The following is an 18827-nucleotide window of genomic DNA, read 5'->3' on the forward strand; positions in this document are numbered from 1 at the left end:
TTGTTACGAATTTTGACATATTTCAGCAATCCGATCCTAAAGCATACCATGTGCCTTGAATTAACGAATGCAACGCGTTGATTTATAGGTTGAACGCAGGTTTCTCTACAGATTCACAGTTATCTATATACAAGTTTGTTCAATTCATTCGCCCGTATTTCATCTGATAGTACGAGAAGTTAAGAGAATAGCTTACGTCTGCAGCCTAAAATAATTTTCAACAATAGTCGTTGGATACTTTGTTAGCACTATCTAAATTGTAATTGCTTAAGCAGGGTAAATATTTCATTGTTTTTTTTTTCACCACGACTTCCATTACTCGAATAAAACTATACGATTGTGTGGTTAGTCGTTGGTATATCCAATCTGCGCTCTCCCGCTGGAGTAAAAGAACTTTCAATTTTTTACTCAGGAGTCATCGAGTGTACGAATTGCTTCCTGTTTTATGAATTTTAGGCCTTGAAAAACCACATTTCACTCCTTGTTGAGACAACTGATTGAATACATCAAAGTCTAATATCATTTTCATATTGTACATACTAATTTTTACACGCACTTGTTACACAGATAAGAGAATGTTTTTGTTTCGTAGTCAACTATTTACCTAAAGATCACAACAAACGAATTATAAACCTCATTTTAATTAACGTTCCTATAATGGGTTGTATTCTTTTCGTACTTTTACAATGCTGGGGTGCCCTTCTCAGTAACTGCTTTTAGACACTATCTAATTTAAACTGAAGGTGACGGTTTTCTTCAGTCGCGCATGTCAATATGAACGTTCGGCCGGATTTCCGTGTAGGTAGGAGTCTTTCGCTTCCGGTTGTACGGGTTCCTCGCTGACGTAGTTCGCCGATGCGAACGGATTGCCAGCGACGTGCGACATGGCACCGTAGCTTACCGTTTTGGTGCTGTTGATCTGCGCCGACGGATTCATGGCAGTCGCTGCTGTACCACCCGTCGTATCGCCCGTCGCGCCCGCCCCACCCGGATCCGTGAATGCGGTTTCCTTTTCGAACCCACTGGCCATTGGATCCCAGGCTTTCTGTTCCTCTAGGGTCGGTTCAGCCCAGGACTGTAGCTCGCCGGATGCGAAAATACCGTAGAAAGTGATTCCGACCAAATGAACGGTGGCGGCTATCGTGAATACTATTGACCAACAGGATTTAGGCTGCAATGAAATATGTTGAGTTTTTAAATTTTTTAATATGCATTAAGTTTTTACAATAAATAGTAGTCAGTAGTAGTAGAGAACTCTGTAAGGAACAATCGCGAATTAAAACGATTTCTCAATGTTCACACCGTGTCGCGCGATGGTGGGTTGTGTACTGCTTCCTGGACAAAAATTTTATAAAACCACTAGTCGAGGTGAAGTCTCTAGGAAGTTCACATCCGTTTTTGCCGATTAATTCACAAGAAAGCCTATGATATGGTAAGGTATTCGAGCTGTGGACAAAAAGAACAGGTTTTTGTGACAAACAAGACAACCCAAGTAACAATTATAACTTTTATTTCGTTCCTCTAATGGTTTTCATGATCAATTTCAGAAAAACCGTCAATAGGAGCTTCACCAGAACTTCTTGATGAGCGCTACAGAGCTGCCTTCCGACCAAGGGGCCTACTCTTCAGAAGGTTTTTAGAACCTCTTTAAGAATCAGGTTCTAATTTTAAGTAGTCTTATCACACTCTGTAGAAAGCAGGAATAAAACCGATTATGATTTCGCTGCTTAACAGCTACCACCATAATTTAATGAAGCTATAAAACCAACAGCTTGCTCTGATAAAAAGTTTATTCAGACAGCCAGCTTATTGTTAGTTTGAAAATACATCCGTGCGCAGAGAACTTGAAGTTTTACCGTCAAATCACCCGGATGGATTTGCTATAGACTATCATAATAAAATATCCCATACAATAATTAATAACTTTTCAGCAGCCTCCGTAAGTTTCCAACGTATACGCATTAAATTTTATGGTGTATATTAACATGACAGGTGGATAAAATTAACGCCATCGAAATTTAGTATCGAATAGACAGGCTTACGCCGTGCTCTGGAAATAGTCTTAATTGTCGGCGTTTTGCTGGCAAAGCACAGAAGACGAATCGATTTGCTGTCTCTCAGTTGGATGTTACCTTCTGCAATAAGCGACGAGTTTATTTGCGTTTGCAGTGCTTTGGTGCTTTGCTATGCCCCCGAATGAGCGTCAGTTTTAGTTCATTTTTCTTTTTCTGCTGGAGCACTACTGAACGCATGCTCTTAAGGTCACGGAGCAAATTGTTTCAGTCCATATAATTGCCTGTCCGATGTTCTCTTCGGCATACGGAGCAAATAGTCTTCTGTCTCCAGTGTGCGAAGAAAAAATTAGCTCTGCTTGTATTTGTTGTCCTTCTGCACAAGATGCGTGGTTATAAGAGAAAAAAGTATTCAGGCATCATTCGGAGAGAGAGCAAACGGTTGAACAGAAAACGAAAGCATTTGGTCGTTGTGAAATTCAGATTAGTCTATCACTATATGCTGAAGATGAGTAAAACCAAGCCTGCTTACGCAAGCGTACGACAAACAACCGCTGGTACTGTGTTCATACATTTTACGAACTACACACTCTTGAGCGCACAGCCTCGTAGCATTTTTCTGTACAACCCACTCATGAAGTCAACAACTTATGACCTGCCAACAGCTAGCGAGCACCACACTAGATTGTACGGCTCCTGATTTTGCTTTACTTCTTCTTTTCTTCTTCATCTTACGCCCTCGATTGCACATGCGGGTGAGAGTGCGGGCCTCGCGAGCGATCTGAATCAACTGCTTAGGTTGCACTGCCGAGCGAGAGCGACGATTGTGGCTGATAGCTAATTACGTACTCACAAAATCTCGTCACAGTGCACGCCAGAGTTGTATTTAAATTTGTTTAAATTTACAATTAATAATATAGATATTCAGTTAAATTTTCATTATGATCAAAGTATTGATCAATCCATTAATCACTTAACCATAGATTTAATTCACACAAACACAATTTACTGGGTTTCCGACAAGAAATATGATGAATTAAAAATTGTTGTCCAAAAACGTACATTTTTCAGCTGCTGAAGGAAATCGCCACCTCGCTACTAACCAATCCATCACATTTTTCAGCACTGTTTACAACCACTCTAAAAGTCAAGCACTCAATTGTCACATACCATATTATGCACTGTCTTTTTTCCTATTATCTAAGACGTTGCTACTAGCAGAAAGTTTTATTATTTTATAACAAAACTGAAAATAAATTCTGAATTGACGGAACCTGTTCAACAGTAGCAGCAGCTGCAGCGTAACTCATGAACTATCGTGTTGCCAAGACACTGTTTCAGTTCTGGAAATAAGAATTATAGGTTTGAAATTAACTGAACCTCCTATGGTGAAAACGTGGTTCAATACTTTCAAAAGAAATGTATGTTCATAATTAATTTTTCTTTATTAAAAATAACAGAAAAGACAGCTTTTTCAATAGATTTCGAAGATTTTCTCAGTGATTTAACGAAGCAACGATTTATTTTAATGTTTTTTTTTGTATGGGCTTATCACTTTGACCACAACATTATTGATCTATTGTAATGTTGCCCGGGTGTATGCTGTATTCTGCACTGCATTTCTGTGCTTTATCGTTATTGAGTAAACGATAAGCTTATATTTTTTTTATGCGTGCTTATGTGTTGAGGGTTTTACCCATGCTTCGATGCATGTCCTACTATACCAAACCTGTTTCGCCTCGTTATAGTTAGCTCTGGTGAGTCCTCCTGAGGTTCAAAACCATTACCTCATTAGGTCCTCATACCAGTATACTAACCATAAGAAGCGTCTTCGGGATAATGTAGAACTCAGCATGAAGGAAGGGTGATGAGGGGCCAGAGAATAATCCCATGCTAAAGTCACTTTGACCTCGAATGGCCTGATTTTACTAAGATTCGAACCTACGACCATTCGCTTGTCAAAGCAGACTCGGTAACCTTGCGGCTGCAGAGCCCCCCATTTTAATGTTATTTGCTTTGACAACACTGTTCTGTAGTCGGACCGTGTGCACTGCTATGTTTGCCTCTTTTGTTCTCCTACCGTCCTTATGAACAGCGAGTGAGACGTCAAACTCGCAGTTTCCCATAGGAACACTAGAGAATAAAAGAGACGACAAATATCGTTTGCCGAACGGTGCGGTGAATGTATGCCCCGATAAACAATTTAGACAGATGGCATTTTACGCATCTACCGACCAAAAGTATCAAATCTATTAATGCAGATGCCGATTAGTAGGTCGCGGATAGGAACGCGAACTTACTGAATAGGGGGAAAAGTTCGAGGGATTTTTTATGGGGGCGTATAAAAATTCAGATTTCAGGAGTGCTTAAAAAAGCACCTTGAGGGTGAAAATATATTCGGTCTGATCAAAATTAGTTCCATCGCTCCAACTTTTAAAGCGAAAAATCAAAAGTTTAGCTCAACAATAGTGTCTTCCAATGGTAACAGCTTGAAGAACTAAAGGTAGCAAGAATATTGGTATGTTGATATCCCCCACTTAGTCAACCCATCGCTTGTAATAAGGTAAAACAATCAGTGACCCGCTTAGACTGCATAAAACCGGTTCTTTACCCTATATCTGTTTTCTGCGCCCAGAAGTATTTCAGATAGAGCTTTTCTGTCTTAACCTTAGATTATTATAGGAAATAGATATGCCAGTCTTTGATTTCCTCATACATGAGTAAAAAGTATGGCATCAGCACTATCTACTGACGGTAGGGTTTACTAGACTATCGTAGTCTTTGTATCGCCTTCTCATTCTACACAAGCGTTAATGACAGATGATATAGTCAAACATGTGCCTATGAGAACGCTTTACGGACACTATGACAGGTAAGTAAACCGTTGCCACTCAATCATCAATTACACCAAAAAAGGTCATTCATGATGAAAAATTTCTTTCCGGCATAATATCAGTATACAGCAATACCCAAGAAACATTTATGCGCTGAAAAAACATTTTAGCAGCCATAATTATTCAGCCATAGCTGAATAAGCATCGAATAAACTTTATGTAAACAACTGAACAATGTTTATTCAGCCGAAATTGGAGAACTTTTACAACCTATTTTATTCGAGGCGGAAAAACACTTGTTAAGCAGTTATATCGCCTCTGTGCGCCTTGCTTCTAGCTTTGCGCAAATGGGTATTTAAAAACTCGCAAAAGCCTCTATTAAGCTACATTACAGCTTCAAAGCAGCTATTAGCAAACCCGAAGCTTGACTTAGATGTTTAAGAGCTGAAAAAAGGTTTTTATTTCTAATACTAAACTATAGTTCAGCCACAGGTTGAGAAAATTCAGCTAAAAAACGTTTGATCAGCCTGGAATTGTTACTTGGGTAGCTGCTTTCAAAGCTGCAATGGAGCTTAATAGAGGCTTTTGCGTGTTTTTAAATAACCAATTTGCGCAACGCTGTCAATTCTATTTTTAGAACGAGAAATAGTTTTGCAATGCTTTTTCACTCGCTTAATCAACGTCTTATCAACCTTTATGCAGCCAAAAAATGATTCATTTTTAAATTGAAAAAAGAATAGAACGCGTCATATTTATTTTGCTATGGCGTCGTATGCTATGTTTTAAATTTTGAATAACTTGAATTCATATATGCAAGCTAATTAAAATTGCATGTCGTCATCTTTCGGGAATTGAACCGCCATCACAGAACAGAAGTGGAAGTCCGAACGATTCGGCGATCAAAACTGGTAACCGAGTCTTTTTTGTTTTTATTTTCCTTTGGGAAGGTTTTCGCATAGAAGCGAATAACAGCAATATAAGCAGAACGCTCGCTGCCAATCGCATAGCAGCTTTCACATGCTTTCGTGTGCATTCGTATGCGTTCGTGTGTTTTCGTGGAAAAAAGTGACTCGCTACCGCCAGGTTCGCTAGTATCTGTAGAAAGTAGCATGTACGTGTTTGGATTTCTACTTCCACTTCTGTTCTGTGCCGCCATCTTCTGATCCATAAGCACTCATCGTATGATCCGCCCCATCTGCATCTGCAGAACAGACAGTGAAAATATCTTTACACTTGAAGCAGTCGATAATGTCGATAACTAACATATTTTTGCTGCCAGTCAAATTGCGAAACTCTATGATCTGACAGTATGTGTGCTGTGAACCGAATGAAAGCTTGGTATTAGTTTGTAAAGCCACTTTAATACCCTTAAGCTGCTTTAAAGAAGTTTGACAGCTGTGAGCCTAGTGAAAGCGTCTACTGTTTTATAAAGCCACTTTAACACCTTTAAGCAACCGTAAAACGGTTCTATGTTAATGGCTGTTTAGAAGCGGATTGTTTAGCAGAAAAATCCGCTATTAAGCTTGTTTATCAGCTTTGGAGGAAAGCGGGTTTGGCAAAACTTAAAGTAGCTTAAACGCTTGGTAAAACACCTTTTGAGTGCTTACTTTATGCAGCTTGGATCGCCTTAAACCAACTCGTAAACAGCAATTGCTCTTCCTGTTTACGGGTTGATTTAAGTGTACAAGATTTTTCGAAAACAGACACTAATGAAGCCTGCATGTCGTAGGCGAAATACGAAAATCTGTCACGAACAAATATAAATAGCAGAATTTAATTGGAAAGTTTTTAACTTCGGAAGATGGCGGTTCAATTCCCGAAAGATGACGACTTCAATTTTTAATTAGCGTGCATATACGAATTCAAGTTATTCGAAATTTAAAATATAGCTTACGACGTCAAAGCAAAATAAATTTGATGCGTTCCATTTTTGAAATTTAAAAATAGATAATGTTTTGGCTGCATAAAGGTTGATTAGACGCTGATTAAGCGACTCAAAAAGCATTGCAAAACTATTTCTCGTTCTAAAAATAGAATTCACAGCATTGCGCAAATTTGTTATTTCAAAACACGCAAAAGCCTCTATTAAGCTCCATTGTAGCTTTGAAAGCAGCTACCCAAGTAACGATTTCAGGCTGATCAAACGCTGAATTTATTCTACCTGTGGCTGAACTGTGGTTTAGTTTTAGAAATAAAAACGTTTTTTCAGCTCTTAAACATGTATATTTAGTGATTTTATCAAGCTTCGGGCTTGCTAATAGCTGCTTTCGAAACTGCAATGGAGCTTAATAGAGGCTTTTGCGCGTTCTTAAATAACCAATTTGCTCAAAGCTGGAAACAAGGCGCACAGAGGTTATGTAAAGGGCGATATAATTGCTTAACAAGTGTTTTTCTGCCTCAAACGAAATCGGTTGTATAAGTTCTCCAATTTCAGCTGAATAAGTATTGTAGAATTTTTCACATAAATTTTATTCGATGCATATTCAGCTATGGCTGAATAATAATGGCTGCTAAAATATTTAATCAGCGCATAAATGTTTCGTGGGAGGGCTATTTATTAAGATGACAAATCGTTTATTCAGCTAGTATAGCACAATTATTGAGAATATTGACGGGTTGTGGAGAGGTTGAAGATGCGCCTAATCTGCTTGTGACACTATTATGTGAAGCAGATGATTTACAGCGCATTCATTGGCTGCTTAATCACTTATAGAATACAGAGGCCTTTACTTCGATTTATTCAGCGTCGACCACCTGTATTTAGAGTTAAATCAGATGTGACCAAATCAGTAGCATTTTAATTCAGCTTCGATGTTTGTTGGGTAGTAAATCGCAAGATTCCATGGTGTCGCAATTATGATATCTATATTTCAAAAGGTAAACAAATGAGAGCTTCAATCAAAACGTCAACGTCGTATCCAGCTTTTTACGAGCCATAATGGCGAAAGGCATAATCCGTGTTCGTATTATTTTAACAGCCTTTTTGACATTTCTGCATACATCGCACGTTTTCTTTCCGCTCGTTCCTTTAGTTTTTCCGTGAGAACGAGGAGAAAGGAAATGTGCGATGTATCCAGCTTTCCACGGGTGATAATGGCGGACATTGAGCACAAGTGGACACAATCTTTTGACATTCATTGGAGGAGCGTCGAGTACGCCCTGACAGAGTTACTATGGATACATTTCTGATTGTTCATTGTTCGAGTTTAAAAACGTAAACATAATGTCTAAAGTTGTGCAAAATGCAATGTCACATTCATTTTGTAATCGAAACTATTTTATTCCAATCGATATGTCGAAATCTCATTATATCTTCAGTTGTTGGTTTGACCACCCTCTCTAAGCCACCAGGAACTAATGCAGGAGCATCTAGATTCATCGAAGAATGGTTTTGTTTACTTGCTGCGAAAAAACTAAAGTGATATTGGTATAACTTAAGAACTGGTTCTTCCACTCAGATAGACGGAATTGAGCTCGAAACACTATTACTAGTTAATATGTGTTCCTAAGTTATCTGCTATGAGCCTCAGTATGTTATTTCGTTGAAACAACCGTTTTTTTACACATTGTCCATATCACCCGAAACAAAATTTTGATGCCAAAAAATCATTATTTTTATTTTGACCTATTATAGCAAAACAAAGCTAGATACAATTGTTAAACTCCGCTGGTAAACAGAAAACAAGTAAATCTCGGTATTCGTTTCAACTTTTTTGAATTTTGATGCATAGATTTTGGGAGATAATAGGTGATTTGCTTAGGGTGTCCAAATTCCCCCAAATTACCCTACAACTTGTGGCAGTTTAGTTTACTTTAAATCTAAAAGAAGTGCACTGTTTCAACCTAGGTGTGGAGTGCCTATTTAAAACCGAATCTAAAAGTGTCTTGTGGCCCGGGATTTGGATTCAGTTATTGCTGCTGTTTAGCGGCTGGATTAGATTTAACGGCGGACATGACAATGACGACTGTCTGAAGTTGATTATCGAAGTGTAATCAACTTCAGACAGTAGTCACTGTTATGACCGCCGTGCCAGACCCGGTAAGATTTGGCGTAGCAATAGTATTGTTGTCCGACCCCCCTCCCATGTTCAAATAAAAAAATTGAAATTCGTCAAACTTAAAATAAAACGTCAAAATAAAAAAAATTGGTAAAATCTTTAAAAAAAATTAAAACTATGTACTATTATACAGCTTTTAGTCACTTGATGCTTGTTTTTCCACTTTGGATTATAGTTTCAGATGTCAAAAAGTTAAATTTAGATGGCGTCAGTGGACGTATGGGCTATTGGCGAGATCTACAAAAAAAATTCAATGGCTTGGGTTGAGTTTTGAGCATCTGCACTCACACCAACGTAAAAAATTTGTGTTCCAGCAAAACAACACTAGCAGTTACATGGTTTGGCTAAAACATTTTGGTACGACACCCGTATCTAAATCTGATGGAGAACATGGAACTGGAAGTGACAATTTCGATACCATGGGAGTATTTGCAAACGGAAATTTTAGAATACCTAGTAAAACATACGCTCAACAAGATTTTTTAGGTTATCGAGCGCGCTAGAAAACCAATTGATTATTAAGATACTCAAAATATTAAGAAAATAATATAATATCAAATATAAAGTTAAATGTATGCGCGGGTGTAGAAAATAACCGCTAAATTTCATGAAAAAAGGCAAATAAACGAATTATTCTATCATATTGTATCAAATCAAATTGTTGTAGTCTGTCTAGCAACCCAATACTCAACCACTCACACCTAAACCAACTGAACTTTGTTCGGAAACCATTCAAGTACTGTTAAAAGCCATAAAACACGCATACCGAGATATTAAAATTCTCTGCATAGTCTGAAAATCTGCTACTTGTCGATAGATATTTCCGAGCCGCAACAATCCCTGCATCACTCTGCTATAGAGGAAGCCAGTGCAGTGCAGTGCAAGTCGTTGCTATTCATACAGCAATCAAACATTGCAAGGCTCAAAGGCAGCTAGCCAAGAATTCCTTCCGTAATAAAGCGATACTGTACTTCATCCATCCACATTCATCACCAGATTCATATTGAATGCTGCTGATGATACGAAATCATCGGGTGGCAACAAATGAACCGACGAAAAACCTGATAACAATGTGGAAAATTCTAACCAAGGTAACCAGACACCGGCAAACGAATACCTTCAATGTCTAACAAAAAGTTGTCGTTCGTAAATAGTCCAATGTTCACAATTTACTTCAATCGACTTCGACTTTTGATAAATTTCAAATGCTGACTTCAGACTCCGAGCAAGCAACTCTAAAACTTTAAAGAATGACAACACTCCCACCCTAGCCGAGAACGGAAACAGAACTGTTTATATGTGAAAATATTTCACTCTTGTTTGCATGGAGAAAATATGAGCTGGCAGAATAGGGGGGATGTGAAGGAAGCGAAGAGGGACGCAAAATGTGTAAAGCGAAAAGTGTAGGGTTTCCATTTCGTACCTCCCGGAAAAGCCGCTAGCTGTTTCTGTCTATTGTCATACAAACAGCAGCTCACCGGAAGCAGGCGGGAACCCTCCGACGAGATCGACGGTCTCGGTTCGGTTTTATTGCAAAGTCTGTGATTTTCCTTTTACGAACCGTTTAGCTGAGCTCGCGCTGGCTGACGACGGGGAGGTTGTTCGCATTTTCAAGCTACCGTGATTTATTGTTAAAAATCATCAAGCGTAAAACATCATAACAAATTTAATTTCTCTCAAATGGGATGCATCGAGTGAGTGGGGAAGCGAGCAACTTCGAGGGGGCTACGTGAGCGGACAACTCACTAAGGGAGGAGTCTGATTCAGTTACTTTGTGGCGGTGGGGAGAGACTAATGTCTCTTGTTTCCAGTTGATGCCTTTTGACAGTTATGAGTTTTTGCAAAATGAAGTTAATTCTCTGGTTCTGTCTAGAAGGGACACAATAGCGAGTGAAGCGGAATGATTCGGTTTCAATTCGTAGTCGTTAGTGATGCACAAATGAGGGGTGTATGATGAATATATCGTCAAATGATTTCTGGCTGGAAAAAAGTATATGATTGACAGACAATACGTACCTGTCCTCTCGTCAAATGATCAATCGCTATTGGGCATATGAGACCCGCAATGGTTCCGATTCCGTTGGACATGCCCATAAGAATACTGGCGTAGCGCGGAGCAATATCCAGGTGGTTAACATTGTATCCAGAGATGGCAAACCCGCTGCAAGCTACTCCTATTGTTAACGCTGTAACCGCTCCCATCTGCAAGCAATAGAGAAATTTATTCCTCAACCTGATTTTCCAAAAGAATTCTTTTTAAACCTACGGGACTCGTCGCGTGTGCTACAACCAAGAAGAACAGTCCCTCTAAGCCAAAGCCTCCGCAGTTGAACAGCTTCCGGACGTTAGTGGTCGAAAGTATTCCGGACTTTCGTAAGAAATCGGCCAGCATGCCTCCGAACGGTACAATAATTGTCATCAGTAGATGAGGCAGTGCTCCTAATATACCAGTCTAGCAAACAACGAATATCATAAGTATTTAAAGTTTATCCGACAGTGCACCAGAATCTTACCTCTTCAATTCTAAAATCAAACGAATGCTTAAGATATGCACTTTGATACAGTACGAGCAGATAAAAGTTCCATGAGCGGCAAAAGTTCGCCACAATAATGGCATAGACAGGCATGCTGGTGGCCATGGCCTTCCAGGGTGTCGTCGAGATTGTCGGCATCGGCAGCTGAACCGATTCTCCGAGCGACTTTTCGATGTACTTCAGTTCTTTCAGGGTGATTGTCGGATGCTGTCGGGGCTTTTCGAACGACAACCATAACCAGAAACAATACCACACTAAGCCCATAAGGCCGTAGAAATAGAAAGGGGCATGCCAACTTATCCAGCCGGTCAGAATTCCGGACATCGGCATGCCTATCACCACACCCGCGTATGAGCCACTGAATGCCATCGTTGCTAGGCGGGATCGTTCCAGTGGTGGGGCCCAAAATCGCCAGATACCATGACAGGCAGGATATGTTACACCCTACGTAAAAAAAGAACTCCGATACAATTCGAACAAATTCACAGAATACAATTTCATAGAGCATATCCGCTTACCTCAACCAGTCCTTGCAGAACACGCACCAGGATTACTACCGTGGGATGCAGCATCATTGCACCTGGGACAAGCAAGTTTAGGAAACAGGAGCAAGCTATAGCGGTACCGAAGATGCGATTAGCAGGGAACTGAGACGCCAGGAAACCTCCGGGCACCTGCGTCACCAGATAGCCCCAGAAGAACGACGAATCGACAGCGCTCTCCATGGCTACGGTCCAGTTGTATTTAACTTCCTGCGGGTGAAATTTAAGAAAGAATCAGCGTTAGGTCAGTTTCCATAATTCTAACAGGTGTCCGGACACAACAAGCCTTATGGGGAAAAATTTTCATAATGATACTCGGTGATGTATCAGCAGCTGAGTCCTGTAGTCTCAAAAGTTACCAACTCGGTTTATCTATTAGCCAATTAAGTATCAATTACAGTTTACAGGTACAATGACAAACTCAGTAACGGATTCAGTAGAATATTTTTATTGTCTTCCTGTTGCATGGAGCCTAGTTCCCAAAACTCATTGACGAACATCTAGTTTTTCTTTAATACCCAAACTCTGTGGTCGTTACTCGATCCTTAAATTTGCAACGATTTAGTACAAATTTGCATTCCACGCTGCTTTGCAAGTAGGTTATGAATTATCATATGTTTTAATTTTTATATTGTCGCAACTTACTTCCAATGAATGTAACTAGTTCCAATTTGTTTTATTTTATGCTTATTTTGCTAAATTTTCAACCGTTAGATATTAAATTTTTGTTATAACCTCTTATTTATCATTTAACAAAGACATCGATACGACTTAGAAACATAGTTTAATTGTGTCCTATCGCTGTGTTAGTTGATTCATATTACTTTCCTACTAACAGAAACTTAACGCTTGATAAATGAATTGAATAAATTAATAGAAAATTTTATTCCGTACTATAACTAGTTCGGCTATCATTGATTGATGATGATTGCTTACATAAAAAATATGTGTTTTCTGGTTCGTCTTTGTTGAAATGACCCAAAACAATAAATGAATCTGAATAATATATTCATTACAGACAAAAACAGACTAACATTTCCATTGTAAACTCGCAAATTTATTTCTTTTAAAAGTATTATACACCCCAGAATTTTCGATATATGTAAAAAGTTTTCAGCTTGCCAGAAAAAAAATGTAAAAATATCTATTTTTGAGCTACGTTGCACGAAAACGCATAAAAACAAATATATTGATGCTCGAGCAATCACTGAAAACTATGAGCTTCAGTCTCATATCATTCTTGAAAATCTCGTTCAGATAGCTTACATTTGGTACCAAAATAATAAAATTAAATTTAGTGGTTCAAAAGTTATAAATTTTTAAAGAAATAAGCTTGGTATAAAAAGTAATTTTTGCAACCAGCTTTAGTCAGAAAGAGTCACCCTAAGTATCAAACAAAACATATGGGTGTAAAGTTTTCTTAAAGGGTCTAAGTGCACAAAACTTAAACAAAATTAGAGCACTTTTAAATATCGATACGTATTTTTTGTGGATATGTTTATTGTTTTGATACAAAAGACCCATAGAAAAAATAGGCCCCAGAAGAGAATAGGATTGAATATAACTTTTGACTAGTAATACCGATAGATATGAAATTTTGCGGATATATTCGTAGCGTTAAAAGTCATCGTTTATTTAACACTAAAATTATTGAAATAGAATGCGTCTGTCAAAATCAAATTACTGTAACTTTTGAAGTGTCTTTGCTCATAACTTTAAACGCACACGTCCAATTAAAAAACAAATCAATACTGATCGATTCAGCTTTATTATTTATTAATAGCGCATAAATCGATTAGGCCATCTCTGAGAAGCAGGCGATCATTATTGCCTTGTCAAAATTCGTTTTTTAAGCATAACTTCTAAACTATCCGTTTGCTTCAAATAAAACTTCTTAGAACACTTTACGAAAGCAAGAATTTTCATTTGGTATTAAGATCGTTGGAATTGGTGGTGTGGTTCCGAAGAAAATCGTGTTTCATATTTTTGCTTGCAACTTTTAAACGAAATGACGGACTCTTGTCCGTCTCGGAAACAATTCAATATTAAATCGGAAACAATTTAATAATGAAATGATGTACTAGACATACTATCATACCTTTCTAGCAACAGTAATAGCGTTCGAATCGATTCAGCCAATTGCGAGAAACAGGCGTGAGAAAAAAATATGAAGGTCTATACCTAGGAGAACGAACGAAGGGTTCACGTAGGACTACGAAGGCGGGTACAAATCGACAATGCTTGACAATTTGAAAACGTTCAGCGGTTTGTTACGTAAATTTATAATTTACTGTATTGTCATCGGTGACCGGACGAGAGCCATAAATACGATAGCCATACGGACGGTTGCCATACGTACGAATGCCATATAGACGATTGCCATAATGTATGTTTGCCATAATAGACGAAAGCCATACAGACGAATGCCATAATGTATGTTTGCCATAATAGACGGAAGCCATAATGTACGTTTGCCATAATATACTTTTGCCATAATTCATATTTTTGGTTTGGAGACCCAGAACTACACTTCGACCAGTTCAAAGCTTAAAGGACCAGCGCGACCAAGTCGCAAGAGCCCTAACTGATTCAGATTAAAAAAGCGGCTTTGCGAATAGACTTAGACAGATGTGATTTCTGCGGGGGGCTGTCCCCCCGCAGTGGCCGGCACTTCCGACGGGAGCCATAATGTACGTTTGCCATAATCCATATATTTAACGTTTCCTAGATGATTCAGGGCGAGCCGGCCGCAGGCAACGGCGAGTGTTCGCCGGTGACCCGCCGTCGGAAGCGCCGGCCACTGCGGGGGGGCAGCCCCCCCGCAGAAATCACATCTGTCTAGGTCTATTCGTTTTCCTAGGTTTACCGTCCTCTAGTTAGTTTTCCCTAGTCCTCGCATCGAGATACCCTTTATAAAATAAAAGCGGCAAAGCCGCTTTTGTTTTGACTGAATAAATTGTTCGGTGTTAAGTCAGACCGAACCAAGCCGCAAAATTTAAAACAATGGGTTAATGACACCAAGCGACTGACAATTCCCTAGGCTACATTTTACTCTAATCAGATTACAGAGGTGGGCACCGCTAACCGAAATTTTAGCTTCGCTAACAGCTAATCCGCTAAATCAACCAACAATTTAGCGGAAGCTAACGCTAACCGCTAACAGCTAAATTTGTTAGCACTGTAGAATCAGCATTACTTTGATAAGCGCTGATTTCGGCAATAAAAGAAAATTTTTGTTTCAAAGGTCTAAGAAAAAATTCCTGAGATAATTCCGTGCAAAGAATTGCAGGCATTCATGACAAATATTTAAAGAACATCACTTCGCATATTATCACATTAAAAGGGTACAAAACATTTCCATGTTCCATGACATAGATTCCTCGATTTTTTATTGGAGTTTTCCATTGCTGTGAAAATTTATGTAAATGCTTTCCAAATAATATTTTCTCTGGATTGCTTACTAAAAAGTTATTTATACCGTACCAGTAGTGGCGTATCTAGTAATAAAATTTCAAGTTTTTAGTAAAAATACAATGAAATCAAAATAAAAGGAATCAGAATCAGAAGGTAGAAAATTTGTAAAAAAATATTTTGTAGATAATAATTTTCCTTGGTTGTTGTGAAAAATTTATTGCGTTGAAATTTGGCCGAGCACTTATGCATTTATAAAACGAGTGATGTCCGAGAAAATCGAAAAATCTCCCTTGATGTTTTCAGTGAATGTAAGAGGCCTCGAAGTTTTTAAATATCGATTTATTTGAGTCCGCGTACAAAAGTAATCCTCTACGGACTTGAGACAACAACTTTGTTTACGGAAGTGCACTTGCCGTATTTGAACGAAAGATGTTGCGGACTATTTTTGGCGGAGTACAAACGGATAGCGGAGAGTGGCATAGACGTATGAGTTGTAGTCACTATTTGGGAAAAAGTTGGGAGACTACGGTGGGCCGGCCACATCGCAAGGATACCGAACGTAAAATCCGTTCTCTTCAAGAGCTCCACCGACAACAGGAATAGAGGGGCCAAACGAGTTAGATGGTTTGACCAGGTTGAAGCCAACTTGCATGTGCCGAGACGCGTAACAAATTGGAAACGAGTAGCCTAGGACCCAGAAGTACAATGGAGAGGAATTCTTGATACGGCAAGAGCCACCCCGGCTCTTGGCTGGTAAAGTACATACAAAAGTTTGGAATTTGGAATCCTTCGACCGAAGCCTGTGCGATATTTCTTACAAATTTTCCTTCTGCAAAAAAAAAAGTTAGCGGTTTATTTAGCGGTATACAAATTTAGCGGAAGCTAACAAAAACGCTAACGGTTATAAAAATTAGCGAAAACGCTTAACGCTAACCAAAATGTTAGCTGAGCTAATTAGCTGTTAGTGGATTAGCGGAATTATGCCCACCTCTGTCAGATTATTTAAATATTACAGCCAGAGATATGAGATGATTTCGAAATATTGAAAACCAAAAACAATGCAGAGTAGCAAACGTTAAATTCGTTCTCAAAATCAGAAATTTGTTACTTGGTAGAATCTGACTGATCTCTTGCAACATGCTCATGCTGGCTCTTAAAACTTTGAACTGGTCGAAATGCTCTGGGCCACCATACCAAAAAAGCCGAATATATGAATTATGGCAAACGTACATTATGGCTCCCGTCCATTATGGCCAACATACATTATGGCATTCGTCTTTATGGCTTCTGTCCATTATGGCAAACATACATTATGGCATTCGTCTTTATGGCATTCGTACGTATGGCAACCGTCCGTATGGCTGTCGTATTTATGGCTAATGGGGTGTCGTCATTGTCATCAGGCCATTACAAATATTTTAAAAAGTTTTTGTCCCGCCGGTGTTGGGCCACTGAAGGGGGGGGGGGGGGTGGCGAAAAACAACAGAGAATTTTTTAATCGAGCAAAAAAAATGGATTTTAGGCATTTTTATTTTAAGTTTAAACGTGAAAACCAAATCTATTCTTGCTTTTAATATATACGTTATTAATTTCCATGCAAAAATCTACAAAAACGAAAGAAAAATTTTTTGGCCAACCTTCGAAAATTCCGCTGTTTGAATTTCCATTTCTATTTCATGCTAGAAGCGTTAACTCAACTCGTAACTCATCTATCGAGTTTTTCAGGCTGCAGAGCCCACAAACAATTGATTTTAAAAAAAAATTAAACTCATATCCTACAAATTATTTTTCTGCATGTTGTTTATCTTGCATGTTGAGCCTCCCTGTTCCTTATGCTGCTGCAGTTGTTAAAGAGAACTGTTTTCGTCGCACTATAGCCTACTATAGTGCCTATAGTGCCTACTATAGATACTCCGCCAAATATCGTCCACCGTACCTTTCACTCGAACATGGTAAGCGCGCTTATGTCCTCCGCGAGCAGTGTCACGGCTTCAAGTCCATAAAGAACTACTGTTCTTCGTGTGGTATCGTATGCTTCTGGATCGTAAAGTTTTGCGAAGGGCACAGTAGGCCCGATTTCCTGCTTAAATACGATGCTGGATCCCCTTACTAGTGTTGTTGTCCGTGGGCACCACCGATCCTAAATACACGAGCTCATTTACCACTTCTAGTTCGTCGCCGTCAACAGTTACCGTCCGCGAGAGGCACGCGTTTGTTTCCTTTGAGTATTTGGTCTTCGACGCATTTATGTTTAGCCCACTCCTTCTAGACTCCGATTTCGTCGGATATTCCACTCAAGTGCGATGTTGAATAGCATGCAAAATAGGCCCTCACCTTGTCTCAATCCTCGTCGCGTCTCAAAGGAACTCGAAAGTGTCCCCGAAATGCACACAAAACACATCACTCGATCCAATGTAGCTCTGATCAGTTGCGTCAGTTTATTCGGAAAACCGTGTTCGTGCATTATCTGCCATAGCTGGTCTCGATCGACTGTATCGTATGTTGCTTTGAAATCAATAAATATGTGATGCGTTGACACGTTGTACTCCCGACATTTCTGCAAGATATGTCGGGTGGTGACATCTAGTAATTGCATGGACCCTTATGAACCCCATCTAGTATTTCGCTACAAAACCTTGTGCTATTGGTGACAGCCGGAGTAACAAGATTCTAATCAAAAATTTTTTGGAAGGCACCCCCTAGGCCCCCTCCAGGAAAACTTTCTAGCTACGCCAATGGCGCCCATAAACCATTTTGGATTTAAACGCAGGCAACGCGGATTGTATGACGACGAGAATACCAGTATCTTTCGAGGTTGACTGTCCGTATCGATGGAGAAATGAACCATCGGAGTTACTAGAGGTGTTCTGCCAAACATACAAGCTGTTGTATTGCCCATGAAAAGTGAGAAGAATGACGATATTTCTAACACTTGTATCAATTATCAGAAACCGTCCTTTTAAAGATGAAAACATGCTTATAAAAGACTGTTGTTCTCCGCTGATCACTATAAAGTTTATTGGGCTAGCAATAATTATTGAAATAACACATTGGGTTTAGTTTAAATGCGTTTTCCTAAGCATTTGTTGCGGTGAATTGGTGTTATCTTCTGTTCACGGCAGACAATTTTTCAATGTGACGATCACTGAAATTAAAATAACTGCGGCACCGCTCGTATTGCCGTTACTGATACATCACAATAAGGCACAACTAGCAATCAACGAGAAAGAATTCTCTTGTAACTTTGATATAATAGAATCAAATGAAATTATCCTTCAACTTTCTCGTTGATTCCTGAATTGTACCAAGACTTGTTCGAAAATAATTGCAAATTATTCCAACCAATCCCGAAGCGAAAATTTTTAGTTAGACCGAGTTAATCATTTTCAATTTTTCAATGGCGCGCATTGAAATCAATTAGGAATTGATTGGA

General features: G+C 39.0%; 1 protein-coding gene across 1 annotated transcript in view; it reads right to left on the reverse strand.

Moving 5' to 3' along the window:
* Window positions 1-769: 769 nt before the first annotated feature.
* LOC128742516 (vesicular glutamate transporter 1) overlaps window positions 770-18827 on the reverse strand; it is a 115035-nt gene continuing 96977 nt past the window's right edge. The window contains exons 3-7 of the mRNA XM_053838909.1: window positions 11957-12190; window positions 11418-11882; window positions 11171-11356; window positions 10921-11106; window positions 770-1171 (exon numbers count right to left, since the gene is read on the reverse strand). Coding sequence (XP_053694884.1) covers window positions 770-1171; window positions 10921-11106; window positions 11171-11356; window positions 11418-11882; window positions 11957-12190 — 1473 coding nt within the window. The remainder of the gene's footprint in view (window positions 1172-10920; window positions 11107-11170; window positions 11357-11417; window positions 11883-11956; window positions 12191-18827) is intronic.

This window comes from Sabethes cyaneus, chromosome 3 (genome assembly GCF_943734655.1).
Source record: "Sabethes cyaneus chromosome 3, idSabCyanKW18_F2, whole genome shotgun sequence".
NCBI classification, from domain to species: domain Eukaryota; kingdom Metazoa; phylum Arthropoda; class Insecta; order Diptera; family Culicidae; genus Sabethes; species Sabethes cyaneus.